At 38.9% G+C, this 20018-nt stretch overlaps 1 protein-coding gene and 1 long non-coding RNA gene across 3 annotated transcripts; one reads left to right on the top strand and one right to left on the bottom strand.

Moving 5' to 3' along the window:
• Positions 1–222: 222 nt before the first annotated feature.
• Positions 223–5847, bottom strand: LOC146390439 (uncharacterized). Its single transcript, XM_084923507.1, has 4 exons — positions 5812–5847; positions 3049–3104; positions 793–2941; positions 223–602 (listed from the first exon to the last, which is right to left on the bottom strand). The coding sequence occupies exons 2-3, from the start codon at positions 3095–3097 to the stop codon at positions 2667–2669; spliced, it is 324 nt and encodes a 107-aa protein (XP_084779633.1). The 5' UTR covers positions 3098–3104; positions 5812–5847; the 3' UTR covers positions 223–602; positions 793–2666.
• An 8311-nt stretch (positions 5848–14158) lies between these two features.
• Positions 14159–19683, top strand: LOC146390438 (uncharacterized). Of its 2 annotated transcripts, none has more exons than XR_014799830.1 (8): positions 14159–14370; positions 16049–16158; positions 17381–17590; positions 17708–17807; positions 17926–17985; positions 18085–18175; positions 18342–18499; positions 19162–19683. It is a non-coding gene; the product is annotated as an uncharacterized LOC146390438 (long non-coding RNA). The 2 variants fall into 2 exon arrangements; XR_014799829.1 differs by having other exon boundaries at positions 14161–14375.
• The last annotated feature ends 335 nt before the right edge of the window (positions 19684–20018 follow it).

The raw sequence follows: 20018 nt of genomic DNA, 5'->3' as shown, positions 1-20018 counted from the left end.
CTAAATATTTATTCCATTTCTTTTTTTGTGGTGCCCAAATTTATGCACCTGCTTGATTTTGTTTAAACAATTATTGCACACTTTTTGTAAATCCAGTAAACTTCTTTTCACTTCTCAAGTATCACTGTGTGTGTCTCCTGTATGATATATTTAACTGACATTTTTTATTGTAACAACCAACGATTTATACAGGAAAATGATGGCTATTAACAAGGTTGCCCAAACTTTTGCATCCCACTGTATTAGTATATTTTGTCATTAGTATAATATGAAATAAATTCTACATGTGTCAAGTCGTGTGCCAACATTTGCTGTGTAGTAGAACTGAGACATTAGTCATTATAAAAATTTATTTGAAATAATATTAAAATTCTCAAACAGAAAAACATTAAACATAAATATATAAAATATAAGTATTTACAGAGAGACAGGAATAAAAAGGACCCAGCTGCTCTCCAGAGCAGGAACAAGGCTGAGGAGGAAATGCTCCATTGGAGACTGGTGTGGCCTCTTCAGCGACTCCAGGATGGCCAGCTCCACCGCCGATGGACCGTCCTGTGACCTGTCCCTCATCTGCCTCGGAGCCGTCCTCCTCTGTGGGCCTGTAAAACAGCACAAAACACAAAGAAATGAGAAGGCTGCTACTAGATTTTAATTTCAACATCGAAAAAAAAAAAAAAAAAGGATATAATCAGACTGGTTGTATATATTTAGTAAAGGTGATCACAAGGGAATCCTACAGAGTAAAAAGCTATCAGTGCTTGCTGTACATCTGATGCTACAATTGCATACCTGTGGGTGCAGCAGCAGGAGCTCAGGGACTGGGGAGCCAGGAGAAGCAACAGGGGATGCTCTGCTGCAGAATCAGTTGGTTCTATCAATACAGTATTAAATGTTAACAGGTTGAATATAATAATCATAGAGTATACAGTGGTCCCTCACTTATTGCAGGGGTTCTCAGAATAACTAGCCCCTCGCCACGCACTTTATACACTTTTTTCCCCACAAACATGAACATTAGTCACAGTTCTCACAATTGAGAACTGTGACTAATGTACAAACCTTTGTAGCCTACAAACCTTTGTAGATTGCAAAACGTAAAAGTATTATTATGCCGCGTTTTGTCTTCATCTGCCTGCCACTTTCGTGCGCCTTTTTCTCTCCCGGTGCAGGTGTGTATTTCCGAATGAAGGTCATAGTTATGGGTATTTTTGTGCTGTTTTTTTCTATTGGACGTGATGGTTATCAAAACCAAACATGATAAATTCGGCAAGCGCAGGAGACACGACACGGAGGAGATTTGTCAATCAGGCTGCAGAATGCAATGCTGTACTGTAATAAAAAGATCAGCGAAAAAGCGAAGCAGTGACGGACGAACAGCGGGACCACTGTGTGCTGTTTATTAATAAACAAAATATATTCCTATATGACAACAAGCATAAAAGCAGAACGGTATTTGTACGTCAGTGGGAAAATAGCGGTGGCTTGCTAGCTTTTGTGCGGCTTCCCCGGGTCAGTGAAATCTTTCAAAAGAGAAATGAATGAACTTACCAGGTTGCCCGATCTCTTCACATATTTTCCTCCAAGCTCGGTCCTTTATATTCCTGTCTCGGTACAGAAAGCAGCTGGTGTCGTACAGCTCCGGGTTGTTTGCTACAGCGTTGATTAGCCTTCCCTCCATTGAAGAATGAAGGGCTTTGGCTGGATCTGCCCCTTTGACCTAGGTCACAGCCACGTCACCAGGCTCCTGATTGGTTGTCGCGACGCGATTTGACGCGGGAGTTCAGATTTTTCCAACTCGAGCGGTAGACGCGAAACGCCCGTATGCACAAAATGCAACACAAAAACTCAGGCACCTGTATTTTTTCGCGAGTCAAATGCGCCAGACGCGCTACACTGACGCGCGTTTCACGCGTTTTGGCGTTTTCGCGACGCAAATCTGCTTCCGAATTTTCGCGGGACCGCAATCACGTGTCATCGCGCTTTTCCATTGACTTTACATGTAAACCTGACGCTCTGTTCGCGTCTATCGCGTTCTCCTCATGGTGTTATTTTAACTTTGAAATATTTAATTTAGGATTTCACTTTATTTGACTTATTTTTACTTATTTTGTTTATATTTCCAGTGTTTACATTTTTTAGCTTTTAATTCAACTGATCATCCAAAACAGAACTATTCCCCACCTGGAATTAAGAAAGTATTCAATATTCAAGAAGTTTATTGTCATGTACACCGCAAAACACAAATGGTTACGCAGAGCAATGAAATTCTTACTTTGCAGGTTCCCTTCACACGACAAAAAGAAAGTAATAATAAGCAAAAGCAGTGTTTTGTAGCTCTTGTAGCTTACATGTGGGTGGAAACTGAATTGAAAGTGCAAGTAGTTGTAACACTGTCAACAGTCATTGTCAACACTGTATCTATCCACATATCTATATAACTTCCCCTATATGTGGCTTCATTACCTTGTATATAATTTATTTTCTGGCAATAAAACAGACGTTACAGTAAGAGATGTTTTTCCTTTGTAAAACAAAAATAATGACAGCAGACAAACAGAGCTGCTGCTGTCAGTCCCAGGACCATGTGGACTTTAACTCATGATGTTTATTGCCATGTACAAGATAATACAGTTCTTAACACCTGTCATTCACTTCTTGTTTATTTAAATAAAGATAAAAATAGCAATTATAATCATCTTACCAGTGACATTGAGTTGACATCTTCCAACACTGAAGTCATAATCAGTGTTCACCTCACACAGGTACAGACCCGAGTCATCAGTCCTGAGCCTGGATTTATCACTGATGAAGAGTTCACAGAGGATGTTGAGAGTTTTGTTGGATCTGTCAGGTTTGGTGGTGAACGTCCACTCCAGTGTGATGTTGTGGTTCTCCTCTGCCTGATAGCAGGTCTGTGTCACATTGACTATAAATGATCCTGTTGAGGAGACAGAGAGGGAAAGAGAGGAGCAGACACACTGAGAACTGGAACAAATCTGTTGTTGAGCTTTATTTGGAGTTCATAAAGTGAAGCTGTAAACTAACCAGAGACACATGAGGTGAGGATGATGAGCAGCAGGATCCTGCAGATCATCTTCTCCCTGTGAGAGGAGACAGAGGCGAAGAGTCATCAACACATGAGGTCAAAGGGCTGTCAGTACAGCTAGAAGAAGGAAAATGTCAGTCAGATAATAACACTGACTGATCAAAACTACAAGAACTACAACCACTGCAATAGAAACAACCAGAGGAAAAACCTGCACTTTAATTTGTTCTGAAAATATTTCACATTTTAAAGTCTTCAGAGCTTCAGAAATGATTTGTATCCACAAGGTGGCGCCATGTTTCAACTCATAAAGAAAATGAAACTATAAAAGTCTTTTTCTCTGGCTTTCAGTCCTTCACTTACTGATGATTAAGTACAGAAAAGTTTATCACTTTCACTGATATTAGTCTATATTATCTGAAAATGTTTCAATTTGACCTAAGCAGTGTAACAGCAGTACAGAGGGCACCTGATAATTAGAAGCATGACTGTGGCTACAGATAAAATGAGTACTTTTATAATAATCACTTTCAGACATGTATGTAGACTATTTATCCTTAAAAAAAACTGCATACAGCTAGGTATTTTTGTTTAAATCATTTTTCTCCAAGCGCTTCTAAAACTGTCTGAATGTGTCAGTGTGACTCTTTTCTGCACAAAGGTACAGTACGCTACCAAAGCTGACAGCAACCACACTTAGTACCTGTCGGTAGGTGTCACTCACTGCACTACAGCCTGAGAGTGAAGATTCTGAATTGAAAACTCCAGAAACATGAGCCACAGCTACAGCTTAAGTTTATATATTTTATATATGTATAAGTTTATATATTTAGTTTATATATTTAAAGTAAAAGAAAAGATATGAAAAAAATTACATTTTTTTGTCATCAACAATTTTTATTTCATTTTAAACTTTGATAGCAGAACTGAAAAAATAAATACATAAATAAGTAATTCAAAAACAAACAAACAAACAAACAAACAAACAACAACAACAAAAAAACAAACAAAGACAAAGGGAGGTTATCCTATTCTTTCTTCGCACACCAATCCCCACACCACCACTCTCTCCTTACTCCTCTGTTCTTCAAGTTACAGAAAGCCAGCTTTTAAAGGGGGACCAATGAAAGGGGAAAAAAACCCAAAAAAATGCTTGGACACTGCTAGCACGGGGCGCCCACAGAAACGCAAAGCAGGAGATGAAGCATAGCTGAATGTGTTTCCAAACCAACTTCATTCTAAGCCAAAGACTAGAAAATATGGTGAAGCATATCTTCCCTTCACCTGCACAAGTGCCAAGGTAGGTCTCCCCTGCGTAATTGCTTTTCCCTTCGTCGGGAGCAGCGCTGGGCTCTTCAAATCACGGACAAACAGTATCCCACATTCTTGATTTTTAGGGGCTCTTAATGAATTTTGAAGCCTCCTCAGGTGAAGAAAATCTGTGCCTTGCTCCATTACGTTTTATTTCTAGAGTGGCAGGGAAGAGCAGCGAGTATTCCACTCCTCTTTCCCTCAACTCCAACTTGATTTGTTTAAAGGACACACGCCGGTCCATGGTTTGTCGGGAGTAATCCGGAAAAAACATTATCTTCGCCCCACGTCATAGAATCTGGCCTTTCTCTCTGGCCACCCGAAGAATACATTCTTAAGCACATAATTACTTCAGTAACTTGAGAGAGCTGATCTAGATACAATATTGATGTCGAGCTTGCAGTTTTGGGGTCCCGTGTTGGCTGAGAGAGTCCTGTGCCTCTACCTAGTCCACAAATAGAAAAGAAATCTCTGGTGTTTGTTCACTGAGTACTGAAAAATCTGTGTAGGGGCTGGTAGGCTGACAGATGTTGAGGTTTCCTTTTACTATGAAAAAGAAACTGAGACCTGCTTTACAGTTAGGGTTTCCAGAGAGGATCTGCACACTCTGATACAGACATGCTCTGTTGAATAAGGGGTGACACCTTGCAGTGTGGTCAGAGTCAAAGACCAGCCATCTGTGATAAATGTCTGCTAACAGAATAGTTCTGGTGACTAACTTTGCTTCTGCAGATTTGTTGTTTGTTTGTATTGTTTGCTGCCCTGATCGCTTACTGGGGGAGTCTCTTCTAACTGAGCTGGTCACACACTAAACCAACACATCACATAATGATGGTGACTGTGAAGTTCACCATGCAAGAAACGACAGAGTTTATATGTTCATACACAAATATGTAGTAACCAAATCAGTTTACAATTAAATGTTTTTATTTTTTCTAACAGAAAATAAATGTAATAAGTTAAAAAGCCATAAATATTTCTTTATTCCAGTAATCTGATCAGCCACGTTGGTGAAGAATTACAGAATTTCCCCATGTTGTTCTTTACGTGTGAAAACGCTGCACTGAAACTGATGGGAAATACAAAAGGTTTCTTCAACCTGATAGTAAAATGTCAGACACAACAGTGTCTATGAGTTCTAACACTGAAATGACATCAGGAGCTCACAAAGCTTTTAAATTAGAGTAACACTTAAGGTCAGTGGATTAGATTGAGGAGAGGAAATAATTCCACTGATCTCTGTTAGTTTCTGATCTTTCTTCTTTTTAAACTTTTTGAAAGTAGATAGTGCAAACAATCTGTATCAGGCCTACCTCATAAGAATAAGAACATGTTACCTAATATTAGCCTTACTAGAACTTGTATTGTCCTTTTAAAGCCACACTTACAAACACAAAGTAAAAGAAGGGTGAAGGAATTCATAAAAACAGAATTACAGATAAACTACTTACTGTTTTGGGCTCTTTGTCCTTCCCCTGGATGATAGGTTTGTGGTAGTGAGGCATGAATCTCTCTGGGGACTTTGTGTTTGAGTAAAAATTTGCCTGTTGTTCTTATGGAGCCTGTGTCACATGTGTTTAGCTGGTTTCAGCTTCATGTTTGTTTTCTTTTTTGTCCCTGTCAAGTTTGTGCATCTTAGTCTCTGTCTCAGTGTTTGTTTCCTGTTTTATTTCTGTCTTATTTTGGCCCTTTGTGCATTTAAACCCTTAGTTGGGAATAAATGTGGATTTTCTGCTGCAGAAGATAAAGGTCAGTTTTGCAATTTATGAAGTTTGCCCTTTAATCTGGATTTTGGCTCAGCTTCCAGCTAAACTGCGACATAACTATGGCAATGATGAGATACAGATCTCCAGTGAAGGTGTCACCATGATGAGCAAAGCAAGGCTTCATGAAAGATTTGAAGTGTTTGTGCTTGTATTGACGATTCAAAACAATCTGAAACCATCTCCACAGTGGCACCTGCTGGACAATTTGGCTATTGTCACCTCTTGATCATATTCTCTGAAATGGTGACACAGACAAGTTCTGCACAACTTCAAACAAAACCACTTATTAAACCAGACCATCAATAACTGTGATCATCACATGTTTTGGAGAAATCCTCAAACAAACAAGGCACCTTGTCTTCTATTGGATAGTAATAGTGAAAATGAAGAGTAAAGTGCAGAGGAAGAGGGAGACGGGGAAGACATGCAGCAAAGGGCCGCAGGTTGGACTCGAACTCAATTCGCTGTTTTCCACTGAGCTAAACTGGCCCCCGTGTTTGGTTGATTTTTAGGTTTTCTAGCATTTCTAGTTTTACTAAACTGAAAAGTAACTTAAAACGGCTAAATCACCAAAACACACACTTCACAGAGGAGGAGCAAGCAACCACCAGACAAAGCTCACCAAGGTGGGAGAGTTGACAGGACACACCCACACAAGGTCATTAAAAATTCCCCTCTCGCCCCTGCGGGCAGTCTATCGTTTAAGGTCCTATACCAGAGGCCTAGGGCTGTGCTCTTCTAGATAGATCTCAGATGTTGATCCTGGGATCTGCTGGAGCCACTCGTCTAGCTTGGGAGTCACTGCACAAAGCACTCTGATTACCACTGGGACCACTGTTATTTTCACCCTCCACATCTTCTCTGAGCCCTTGGTATTTCTCCAGCTTTTCGTGTTCCTTCTTCCTGATGTTGCTGTCATTCAGAAGTCCCACGGGATCTTAGCTCGGTCATTCTCAACTACCTTCAACTCTCCCAGTTTGACCTCGGGACTTCCAGGCCACACTCAGCACAGATGTTTCTGTACTATGCCAGCCACTTGGTTATGGCGTACCATGTAGATGCCTGCTAGCACCTTGCACCCTGCTGTTATGTGCTGCATTTGTCATGAACAGGCTGTGTGCTGGCATTGGAGGACCCAAATGCAGACTTTGGCTACGTTCACACTGCAGGTGAAAGCGCATCAAATCCGACTTTTTTGAGCCTATGCGACCCATATCCGATCATGGTATGACAGTGTGAACAGCACAAATCCAATATTTTCAAATCCGACCCAGGTCACTTTCGTATGTGGTACTAAATCCGATACATATCTAATGTTTTAGAAAGCGACTGCTGTTTGAATGGCCATGTCACCTTAAATCCGTCTTTTACTTCACTGACACAAGACAGACGCCAATGATCAGCGCCGGAGAAGAGCCCGAAAAGATATCGTGAACGCTTCCTGGCCATCCCGTGTAGATGTCAGTGAAACTGTTGGGAAGACAATGTTGGAGAAATGTGAACATTCTATTTGTACTGTATAATCTGCAGATTCTGACAGAAATCTGCAACTATCCTTTGAAGCACCGCTCCTCTAAAACAGCAATAAGGATAATTATTAGGCCATATGTAAATAACAAAATAACTTTGAAACTTAAAGCAAAATTGGGAAACGTAAAGTCCGAAACAAGTCTTTATTTTAAGGGCCATCAGTCAAACAATATTGTTTGCTCTGGGTCTAAACAGAGTGCGTTGTGTGTGACATCTTCTTTTGCGCATGCGGGACACTTTGAGGGTTCACACTAAAGCGTGTTTGCTGTCACATTTTACTTGTAGTGTGAACAAGCAGACAAAAAAATCGGATTTGATCAAAAAATCGGAATTGAACATTAAGACCTGCAGTGTGAACGTAGCCTAACAGAGGCAAAGAGTAAACAGAACAAAACAAAACAAAAAAAAACACAGCTTTATTTGCTGGATGGGAGCTACACTAGGAAATAATATAACCTAACACACAGCAAGGGAAACATGGGGCTTAAATGTACTGAGGGATAATGAGGGAATGAGACACTGGAGGAGAGCACAGCTGGGAGAAATGAAACCTGACGGGACCAAGGGGAAGTAAAACTTGAAACACTGGCATGAGACAAGGGAACGTCAAAGTAAAACAGGAAGTATAACACAAAGATGTGGACTTGACATTGAACAAAGGGAACACGGAGCACAGAGACAGGAGTGAAAGAAGACATGACTGATTGGGGAACAAGATAATAAACATGAAGACTGAACTAAACCTACCTAACTGAGAACAGTTTCAGGCAAAACCCAGCAGACTACTGTGTTTATACCAAGGAGGCAGAACATGGCAAGGTGATCATCTGGGTGGACAACCTGGGTGGATAATTGCAGCTGGCAATGAAAAGGTAATGAAGGATGTGAAAGAAATGCTTTCAGTCCGATTTAAAATGAAAGACTTGGGCAGACTTCAGCATTTTCTGGGTATTGATTTCACTCAGTCTGAGGGATGTATAACAATGTCACAAGAAACATATGTCAATAAGATACTGATGAGGTTTAACATGCAGAACTGTAAACCCAGAGAAACTCCCTGTGATCAAAGGTTGTGATACAAAGAAGATGCTGTTAAGATGAGAGATGTGAGGATGTATAGAGAGGCTGTAGGCAGTCTTATATACCTCACATCAGGTACCCGTCCCACCTGTCAGTATATTTATATTTGTTTCTATTATTGCTCTTAATTGGTTCTGTGAAGCACTTTGGCATACCTCTGGTTTTTAAATGTGCTATATAAATAAAGTTTTATTGTATTGTGTTGTAGAGCACAAACTGAGTATTTAAATCAGAATAAAAACAAAATGCTGAAGTATCCATTTTTAAACTAATTTTAAAACCAGCATTTTTTTTTTCACATTTTTAAATGCCAACATCAAGTCATGTGACAAAATATTTCGAAATATATCTAAAAATTCACAATACATTTAAGCTTCATGTGTAACAATTAAAGCTCTCAAAGTGCGGCCCTGCAGGCTGATGGTGGCCCTCGACTGTAACCAGAGACATTTCATTGATCAACAGTTCAAGTTAAACTGTGACTCAGTGCAGAACAACATTTCTATTTAACCTCCTCCGTTGCAGCAGTCAGGGCAGTGTCGACCTTCCTGCTGTCAGCTCACACCTCACTGATGGCTGACTGCAAAACTACAAACCAAAGCGAAAATGAAATATCAGCAACATAAACCAATATCATGTGAACACACACATTTAAAACACTAATAGTTACTGAGTTTTTGTGAGTTTTTTTCTTCCTGTGACGCTTTTAATCACATGCTAATCACACCTTTAACAAAATCCTTTCTCAGCATAACCCATTTTTTAGTAAAACCGTCTCGTCTCACACAAAGAGAAATTTGTTTGACTCTTTCTGCTCTTTGGCCTGAACAGTTTTTCTGACAAAGAGAAGCATCAGCGTTTGCAGTGGATTAGATGCAGTGAAATAAAAGGGTAAGTGTGCTGTCGCAAAAGGCAGGCTTCACAACACCCACTGTCAAATTCAAACATACAAAGGTCTCAAAGTGCATTAAATACTATCCCTAGCTTTCGTTTTTGAAATAATTGTGTGCTTCATGAACTTGGTGCAAAGCTGGATTATTCAAAATGAGGTGTCAGCCAGTACCTATGACAAGCTATCACACATTCTTCATTTATTTCCAACTACCGAGTTAGAATAAAGAACACAAACACAACAGCACTACATTATTGAGCTTCATACCCCTGAACATTCTTACAATTTCATGCCCCAACTTGGATTAAAAACATGGTTTTGAACCACGATTATTCACACATGTCTCCCTGATGAATGACTGCTCAGATATTTTCAACACTTTCAATGTGAGGTGCACGGATGTTTAAATGTATCGCTTAAACTTTTGAGCGCCAATTAGTCACATTTGGGGTGTTGTAAACTGCACACAGATGATACCAACGCTTTGGCCTGTTATGAGCCGTTTAGTATTGCCACCAATGTTCCCTCTAATTTTTCATGTGTCTGAGCGAACACACAAACTCCCTGAGCGGTCCCTTGGACCACTGTGAGCAACAGCAGACGTGTGCACTGTGGTCACGCCGGCATCTAATCCATCCAAGTTACATGGTTTATTAAAATAATCAAATTACAGCATTTACATTTATGTTAGACTACTTTTAATTAAGTGCTTTAGCCCATTTACAATGAAAATTTAAAAAAAATCTTGTTCATGACCTGTGTAGTATGTTAACACTATTGGAAGTAAAAATAACTTGAACTCCAATTCTCAAAACACAACTTTCTTTTTTTTTTTTTTTTTTTATAAAGCTCTGACTTGTATTATGAGTCTGTGGTCTGGGAGAGAGTCCTGTAACTCTCTGTCTGCAAATACAGTTTATAATGACCAATGTTGGGCAATTAATTACATAGTTACTTCTTCAAAAAAGCTATTGAGTTTTGCAAACAACAACGTTTTTTGCAGCTGTTTACCTAAAAATGCAGCCATGGCATTTTTTTAAATAAACATTTCAAACTATCCGGTGTTCTGCATCAAATTTGATGCCACACAAATTATTTGTGCCACTCCAAAACAACACACTAACTTTAGACTCCGAACACGCTAAACGTTCACTTCTAAAACCTCCCCCCTTCCTAAACAACTAAATGCCATGTTGCCATATCATTTTTTTGATTGGTCGATAGTACATTTTTCCAACAATAAGAAAGGGTGGGGTTATTTTTGGTTTTGGTTTTGCTCACGGAGAGAGAGCTTTCCTTATAAAACGCAGTTTTTACCGTTTCTTCCGCAGTAAATATAAATACAATCATCAAAGGAGCTTGCAAAGAAAAGCGTCTGGACTTCTTTAAGTTTACTTTTTCAAGTAAACTTAAAGAAGTCCAGACGCTTTTCTTTGCAAGCTCCTTTGACGACGATGACCTGGATGACTGAGAACCTTCACAGACATAAATACAATCAATGACAGTATTCAGGAAAACAAAGAAACAAACATTGCATATATTTTTTATCATAACTCTGGTTTCACGTGGCCTATCAACACAATTTAAAAACTGTTATAAACATCAAGTGTACTTGACTCTGCTGTATGCTGTGTAAATGTGACTTTTGGGCTGGGTGAAATCCGTGAAGCAGAAATAATATTTTATTTTAACATTGCACTGCTAATCATCGGTTGTGGCCAATCAAATTGTATGGTCCGACTATAAATAGTAGCTGCTATTTTGATTCATTTATTTATATTTATTTATTTATATTTATTTTTGGTTGATTGAGGCTGTTCGTACTACTGGTATGTTTGTGGAGTCGGATTAACCACAGAGGACGTGTTTGATTTCCCGTTTCGGGTCTATTAATAAGTTGTGTTTTTACTCTGAAGGCCTAAAGTAGAGGTGACTGGGTGACCTGGTGGTGGGATATTCTGTGGTTCGTGATTATTTATGCATTCGCCCACTGGTAATCGAGGCTCTGAATCAGTTAACAGTACTCGTGCAAATACATGATTGGCTTTTCTGATGTCTGTTTTAAATAGCTGTCAATAAATTCGTTATTTTACTCCCAACCACGGCTCTGGCTAAAGTGTTACAAACCTTAGAAACTATGTAAATGAACAAGAAGGCACTAACTATAGTTAGTGCCTTCTTGTTCATTCACACAGACAGTATCTATAGATACTGTCTGTGTGAAACTCCCAGGTTGGCGTAGTCGGGTTTCCCCTGTGACTGTAAAGCTTTAAGCTCCCCATCGCCACAACACCATCTTTGTGTTTGCAGAATCTGATGGATTCTGGTCAGCTGTACATAGATAATCCTGACAATATACAATAAACCCGAGTCTTAAAAAAAACGGAATTAACTGAATTTGAATAAATAATAAACAAATTTATTCACCTGTGTTTGAGCCTCAGGCATGGCACCATGCCCCACCCATGTTTTAAATGTACGTTAGAATAGCATGCATCGTCTTGATGCATTCTCAATCATCCAGGAAAGTAAATCTCCAAAAGTTGATTCTGTTCATCTGGACGTAGCGTTTTGTGGGAGAAACGTTTCGTCACTCATCCAAGTGGCTTCTTCAGTCTCAGCTGACTGCAGGTTTCTCCAAATCTTATAAACAGTACATTTGCATAATGACTGAAACCAGCCCACTGAAGGAACAATGGGCTGGGAGGTCATTTCTTTAATCATAATTATGCAAATTCTCATGACCATTGATCAACAACCACTGACCAAAACCCACTGACCAAAACCCACTTATCAAAGACCACTCATCAGTGCATGCATCAACACAATAAGTGAGCGGGAGGACTGAGGCGTGGGGTCTTCACACACCCCCGTTCTCTGTTCGCCATCTGGGGCAAGGGCTAGCCGTTTGGTCGGTGTCTGGGCTGGTGGGCTGACAAGACTGACACACTTTGTACAGTTACATCATAGTCATTGGTTACAACGCATAGTACCCCTCCCCCGCGACCCACGCACACCTGCACACACACACACAGCAGCACCAACGAGGTAAAGTCCCTTCGCATGGTGGTGAAACAGGAAACTTAAAATACGAGCTTTGTCGGTTTGTTTGTTCTGCCAAACGTCTCCAAACAGAAAAGCAACAAAGCAGCATTATTAAACATGAAACCTATGACAGAAATATAGGCTACTCATGTGACTCCTCAAACAACTTACACGTTTCTAAGACAAACCAAGACTATTATTATTATTATTATTATTAGTAGTAGTAGTATTACATTTGTAGCAGTATAAGCCTACATTATTTTCTACTCATAGAAAAAAAAAAACACGTGTCACACTGTTAGCCTTTGCAGTAATTTCCATAGCTTAGTACTGCAAAATCAACAGTAAAAAACTCTAAAGGATGTTAGCAGTTTAGTACTGTAATTTGCATGTAATTGTGGGAAAATTCCATGAGATTACATTATTCTTACGGTAACTCACCGTACTCATGGAAACAGCTGTAAAATACAGCAAATGTAACAATTGGTGATGTTACTGAGATTATACTATTACACCATCCGGATTTCTGTTGTTTTCTACTGTACACTGTAACAAAAGTCAGTAAAATATACAGCAAAACACCGTCAAATTCCAATGGTAATGGAGCGTAAAACCAAAAATTTCCTTTTACTGTATTAAATAGATTGAATAACCGTTAATTGTGAGACTGGATAAAACTTTGTTTTTTACTGTAATAAAATGTTGAAATTATAAATATTTTCTGTGAAAACAAATAAATATGCATACATTTTACAATTAAATATTGTAATGTTGAAAATGTCTGAAAAACTTAGATTTTACGGTATTATTTGAGTAAAACTACATCTTTTGGGGTTGTGCACATTGGAATTCACAGTATAAAGCTGTAGATTTTTAAGCAAACAAAAACATTCATTTTTACAGAAGCAAGATGTTAAAAAATAGGGTCCACCGTAATAATACAACCAGTAAATACATTTAAAAAAAAAAAGAAGCAAATATCAGCAGTGAAAGACAATAAAATTGATAGTATTTTTTTATTTTAAAATTCAGATACTAAGATTCAGATACTGATATACAGATTAAAAGTTAGGCCTGCAGTTGTTAACCTTCTGATAAAAAAAAAATCAACAGCAAAAGAAGATGTTAAAAATAAAGTTCATGGTTGTGAATAAAACTGATTTCAATAATCTTTTTTAATTATTATTTTAAAACAACTTTATGTTGTTGTGTTTCACGCCATATTATCAGACCACCTTAAGTGGGTCCGCCTTAAATTTTGAGTTTGTGTGATCGCTGTTGATTGGTAGCTAAACTGCTGGTAAACTGTGTACAGGCGTTTTACGTTCGAATTGCAGAGAAAAAAATTCTGGTAGCAACATTGTGCAGTATGAGCGAACCATTTCACCAAAAAAAGGGGAAGCAAGGCAAGACGTGGCTGCAGCAGTCTGCAGACGTGACTTTTGATCAAATTCGAACCTCCTCCTAAAGAAACAAAGAGCGACGTTACATTGCGGGATGACGTCACCTGAAAATGACCAATAGCGCGGCGCGCTGCTGAGCTGTGTGCCAACCGCTCTTTTTTTCATGCAGGAGACTCAAGTTGGCTTCGCTAATGGACACAGTTTTGAACTCGTATATTAGCGCCATTTATTGCTGCTTGGACCACAGCATCTTCGGAATTTGTAGACATCCTGGCAGCTTACAATTAGTTCGAGGTGAGGTGAGTACATGCAACTTCAAGTTATCTCTGTTATAAAAATCCACCAGCCCAGCATTTATAGATAATTTTAGCAGTTCGTTTTTTATGAGTGAGGTTGTGAATTTAGTTAGCATTTGTGAGTTGAGTTAGCATTACTGTCGCGAGGGAAGCATTGCTCTGGATTAGTTTCTGTGTTTGGCGTGCTTAATTCGCTAGGGAGGAATTACCAAAGTACATGGAGTTATGTTAACCTGTAATTTCTGTGGTAAGGTAGTTCAGTCATCAGGGGGCTACGTGCTTCATTGTAAACTGCATCGGAATGAGCCACGTTGTTTCTTTCGGTGTATTGAAGCAGGCTGCAAGCAGACATACACCAGGTATGGCGCGTTTAAGGCTCATTTTTACCGAAGACACTCTGCCCCCACCCATGTCACTGGTGTGGCGGTGGTTTCTTCGTTTACATGTGCAATGGCGATGTGTGAACGTCAGTGTCAGAACTCTAAAGAGTTAATAGCTCATCTGAAGAGCCATATTGTGGAAGGACATGTGGTCACTTGTCCAGTAAGAGGATGCACAAATACCTTTAGAGTTAAATCATCTTTTACTGCTCACATGTCACGTAAACACAGTTTTCAGACAGCAGCATTGGTGATTTATATAGAGAGTCTGCATGTCAATCATCATCTGTTCCAACCACATCAGATGACTTTGTACCCTTGATTTCCGAGCCTGCTGCACAGTCTATTACAGATGAAGATAACATGGAAATGCCCCCTGAATTCTGTGATCTTTTTCTGAGAAACGTTTCACTATTCTACTTAAAATTGCAGGGTCAGTTTCTACTGCCTGCTTCAACCATACAGAACATTGTGGAGGAAATGCAGAACATGCATGAGTTGGGACAGACATACAGTTTGGGTAAACTTGCATCACTGTTAAAAGATGACACATCATTATCAGAGGAGGACATCAACAAAGTCTGCGAGTCTGTCAAAAGCTATGATCTTTTTTCTGCATGTCATACCGGGCCATTGAGGACAGTGCACTCCAGAGCTCAGACCTTTAAAAAAGCCTTCAACTATGTGGAACCAAAGAAAATATTTTTAGAGAGAGATGAAAACAGAAAAGATAGGTTTGCCTATTATGTGCCTTTAAGAGAGACTTTGAGATGTCTGCTAGAGTCTGATTTGTGGCAGAAATCAGAAGAGCCCTCTACTGAGCCTCCTGCTGATGTTCTGTGTGACATAAGTGATAGTAAGCTGTTTAAATCAAATGATTTTTTTGGTCAAAACCCATCATGTCTCAAGCTAGTACTCTACCAGGATGCCTTTGAAGTCGTTAACCCTTTAGGCTCTGCAAGGACAAAACACAAGGTATTAGCTGTATATGCATCAGTGGCAAACTCGCCACTTCATGTACGCTCAGACACAGATCACATGTCTCTTGTCTTACTGTGCAGGGAGAAAGATTTTAAAGAGTTTGGTCATGCTAATGTGTTCTCTGAATTACTGGCAGACTTGAAAGAATTGGAGGACAGTGGGATTGTTGCATCAGATGAAACTAGAGTCAAAGGAACTTTGTTTTGCATTGCTGGTGATAATCTGGGTTCTCACTGTATTGGTGGCTTCACTGAAAACTTTAGTTCTTCAAAGTACTTCTGCAGGTACTGCCTGATAACGAAATCTGAATTTCAGGGTGCTGACCCAAATCTGTGTGGACCAGAACGTACCAAAGAGAACTACAACTCTGCTGTTGATCGCCTCCAGATTGACAATACACCAGACGTCGAAGGAGTGAAGTTCAGGTCAGTGTTCAATTCACTGAAATACTTCAACGTTTGTATGCCAGGCTTGCCACCATGTCTAGGTCATGATATCTTTGAGGGAGTTTTGGCTTATGATGTGGCACTGTATCTGAAATACTTCATAAAGAAAAAAAGCATGGTTCACTTACTCCACTCTGAACCGATGCATCAAACAGTTTAGTTACCATGCCTCTGATGCTTCTACAAAGCCATCTGAGGTCAGTCCTCAAGCAGCTAAACTCTCAGGACAGGCTGTACAGAACTGGAACTTCCTCCGATTGCTGCCTCTCATAGTTGGTGACATAGTGACAGACCCCACAGATGATGTGTGGAACTTAACTCTGCAGCTGAAAGATATTGTAGACATGGTGTGTGCTCAGGAAATTTCAGTGGCTCAGGTAGCATATCTTGATATTCTTATTCAAGAATATTTAGAGTCAAGAAAAGCTCTGTTCCCAGAATGCAACCTGAGACCAAAACACCATTTTCTACACCATTACCCAGCACTGATTCTGAAATTTGGCCCACTGATAAGATTATGGACAATGCGCTTTGAAAGTAAGCACAGTTATTTCAAGAGGTGTGCCAGAAATCTGAAAAATTTCAAAAACCTCTGCCATACACTCTCTGAAAGACATCAGATGTTTCAAGCCTATCTTGCAGCAGGGTCATTGTGTCAATCTGTCTTGAAAGTCAAAGATGGTTCTCCATTTTACTCACTGCTGTACAGTAAAGCCATTCAAGAAGCAGTTCAAATGTTTGACTTTACTGAAACCAATACAAAGGTCACAGTAGAAATGATGTACAAGGGAACACAGTACAAGAAAGGACACTTCCTTGTCACAGGGGGCTCTGACTCTGTTGAGTTTGGTGAAGTAGTTCTCATTTTGATTAAGAATGACAGTGTTTATTTTCTGGTGTCGGTGCACGTGACAGAATACCATTCTCAGTATCATCTGCACTCAGTGAGAAAGGAAAAAGAAAAGATGCAGTGTGTGAACATCATGGACTTAATTGATTTCTATCCATTAAGATCTTACATGAAGTATGGGTACCAAATGGTTCCATTGAAACACAGTGTGCTGTCACAATAATGGTGCTGTTAGTTTGGTACTTACGAAACACTGTATAAAAGTGTAGTATCAAGCAAGATCAGCTTCATATTTTAAGACCAAAGGTACCACTTGGTGTAAATTGACCTTTATTCACATTCTTTTATCAGACATCTCAGAAATGGGGGACAGCATAAGGAGTTCCATTACTAAGGTGCTGCCGGACCTGTCTGCCTTAATCCTTGAAATTGTACTGGAGGCACTACAATCATTAGGAGTGGAGACATCTGAGGACTTGCAGTTCATCAGTGAGACTGATCTGAACTCTGTCCTGAGACCAGTTCAGGCAAGAAAACTGCTGGCTGCCTGGAAACAAACCAGTAAGTATTATGATTTCATTGCACAATAGCCATGAAGGGCTTTCTGTTTTTTCTATTATGTTTTGGCCAAGGTCCAAAAAGTACAATTAATCTATTGTTTGTGATATTGTTTTACAGCACCAAATATGGAAATTTCAAGCCAGGCCAGCATATCGTCTCCATCTGTTTTAAGGTTTAAGGGTGGTGGCACAGCTAAGACCCAAGAGTCTCTTTCAAGGTTAGTAAAGTAAACAGATTCAAGAAGATATTTTACACATTTCTTTGTTGTCTGTCTCTAAATCTTATTTTGTCTTTATTATGATTAAAAAGGTTTGTTTTGTTCCTGCCCTTTTCAGACACTGAATTTGAGCAGAAACCATAAGGATACTCAAAGGACCTGTGACTCTCAGGAAATGGTGAGATTTCAGGTCATAATCTTTTTTTTCTTTTTTTTTTCCATTAAATTCATTTTCCTTTTTCCCTTTACAATATTGCTGTTTTGTTTTTGTAAACAGCATCAAATGAGAGGGACAGATGAAACAGTTTCAAGACAATGGCAGGAAAAACATGCTGAAGATTGAAACAAACCTTGGCTGGAAATATTTGGTATGTGTTTTACCGTAAATCAAATTGTTGAAAAACATTCAGCTACACTGCAACACAGGGAAACTTGATTTGCACTTATTTTGTTACTTTAATTTCTTGTCTCATTATTTTTGTCAGTTATTATTGTTTATGGTGTATGCCCTTCTTGTTTTCTTTCTGAATGCAGAAGGTATCTAGCCAGTCCACAATGAAAGCTTCGTTGCACCCCATGAGTCTTCTGGCAGAAATGATGGCGCCTGTATTCTTTGGTTTCCCTAAACATCACACCCTGCCTGTTTATACGAGGCTCTTCAATTAAGTCTGCACCCAAAGATTCAATGAGAGGTAAGCAGTGGTATTATTCAAGTTTTGCTAAAGAAAGATGGACAGGAGACATTAATCTTAATCAGCCGAGCTCAGGTTCATGTCCAGGTGAGCAGTTTCATGCGCTATAAAATGTAGATTGAATGATAGGTCTCATCACCATGCATTCAGCCATTAACTTCAAGTTCTATGATAAATCAATAGGAAACTTAAATACGTTTTCCAACAAATTATGATTGTGATTAGGGCTGCGTTGTCTGTGTATCACTTTTACATAAGTAGATTTAAAGGATAACTATTGCCAAAACGCAACCTGGGCTGTTTTTTTTTTTTTTTTTTTTTTTTTTTTTTACTGTATCGATTTTGATGCGCTCAAATTTATGCCCCGGCCCCCTAGTATTCCCATTCACTGGCTATTGACCACAAAACAAAATCACGGTCAATCTCAAAAACGGCTCGTTTGTCGTAATTATGCTTTTAGATATATGTTTGTCTCGTTTACAGTAAAAAAAAAAAAAAAAAAACAGCCCAGGTTGCATTTTGACAATAGCTATCCTTTAAGAACTGTATATTTTATACTTAAGAAATCATTTATCATTAGATCTGTTTTTGGCAGCACGTTTTGTTCATTTCTGTGCATTTTGCTCAAGCACTGATCAAACTTTGTCCATTTTTTGCTGCAGAGGGGATCCTGCCAGTCCAAAGTGAACTCCTGATGGACATTGAAGTACTCCTGCAGAGCTTGTATCTTCGACACCATGCGCATTAGAAACTCCACTGAGTCCTTTCCTTCACCAAGGCAGGACCCAGTGACTCATTACTGTTGATAGGTCAGGGGCAGGTAATATTTTGTTTCATGTTTATTCATTCCTCCATGGATTACCAGCCATATATATGGACACATGCTGTATTCTCAAGATCTATGCTGTTTTGTAGGAATAGAGAAAATGATATGTTTAGTCTGTTTTCAAATGGTATGTCAAATTTTCTCATTGTTTATCAGTAATATTCACTACCTTGGTTATATATGAGCATCTTTAGATTTTTCTATATTTAGCGGTTGCAAATGTAAAATGTACGGTAAACCATTTATGTTCCTCATATTGTACTGTATTTTTAGCGGTAAAATACCGGCAGCTGTGGTTGCCAGGAATTTACCGTAAAATGTATCTGGTCAAAATAAAATGCTGTAATTTGTTATACAATTTCACTGTGTTTTTTACTGTCAAAGGTTTTAATAAGGTTTAACATATTTCTGTTATTTTTACAGTTATTTACAATAATAGGGTCTATCCTATTACTGTTAAATTAACAACAAATTACTGTAAATATTATTATATAACCCAACTTTTTTTTTTTACTGCAAATATCCGTAAAAAGCTATGGAAAGTTGCATTTTTTACATTAAATTGCTGTATAATTGACAAATATATTTGTTTTTTTCTATCATGATTTTGGTAAAATAATACATTGTCTACCTTAAAATTTAGGGTTACAAAACCAGTATACCGTATTGTCTTTTACAGATTCCACATTTTTT

This window comes from Perissodus microlepis, chromosome 3 (assembly GCF_051167445.1).
Source record: "Perissodus microlepis isolate ML-2025 ecotype Zambia chromosome 3, ASM5116744v1, whole genome shotgun sequence".
Taxonomy (NCBI): Eukaryota; Metazoa; Chordata; class Actinopteri; order Cichliformes; family Cichlidae; genus Perissodus; species Perissodus microlepis.
This window is presented reverse-complemented; position numbering and strand designations above follow the sequence as displayed.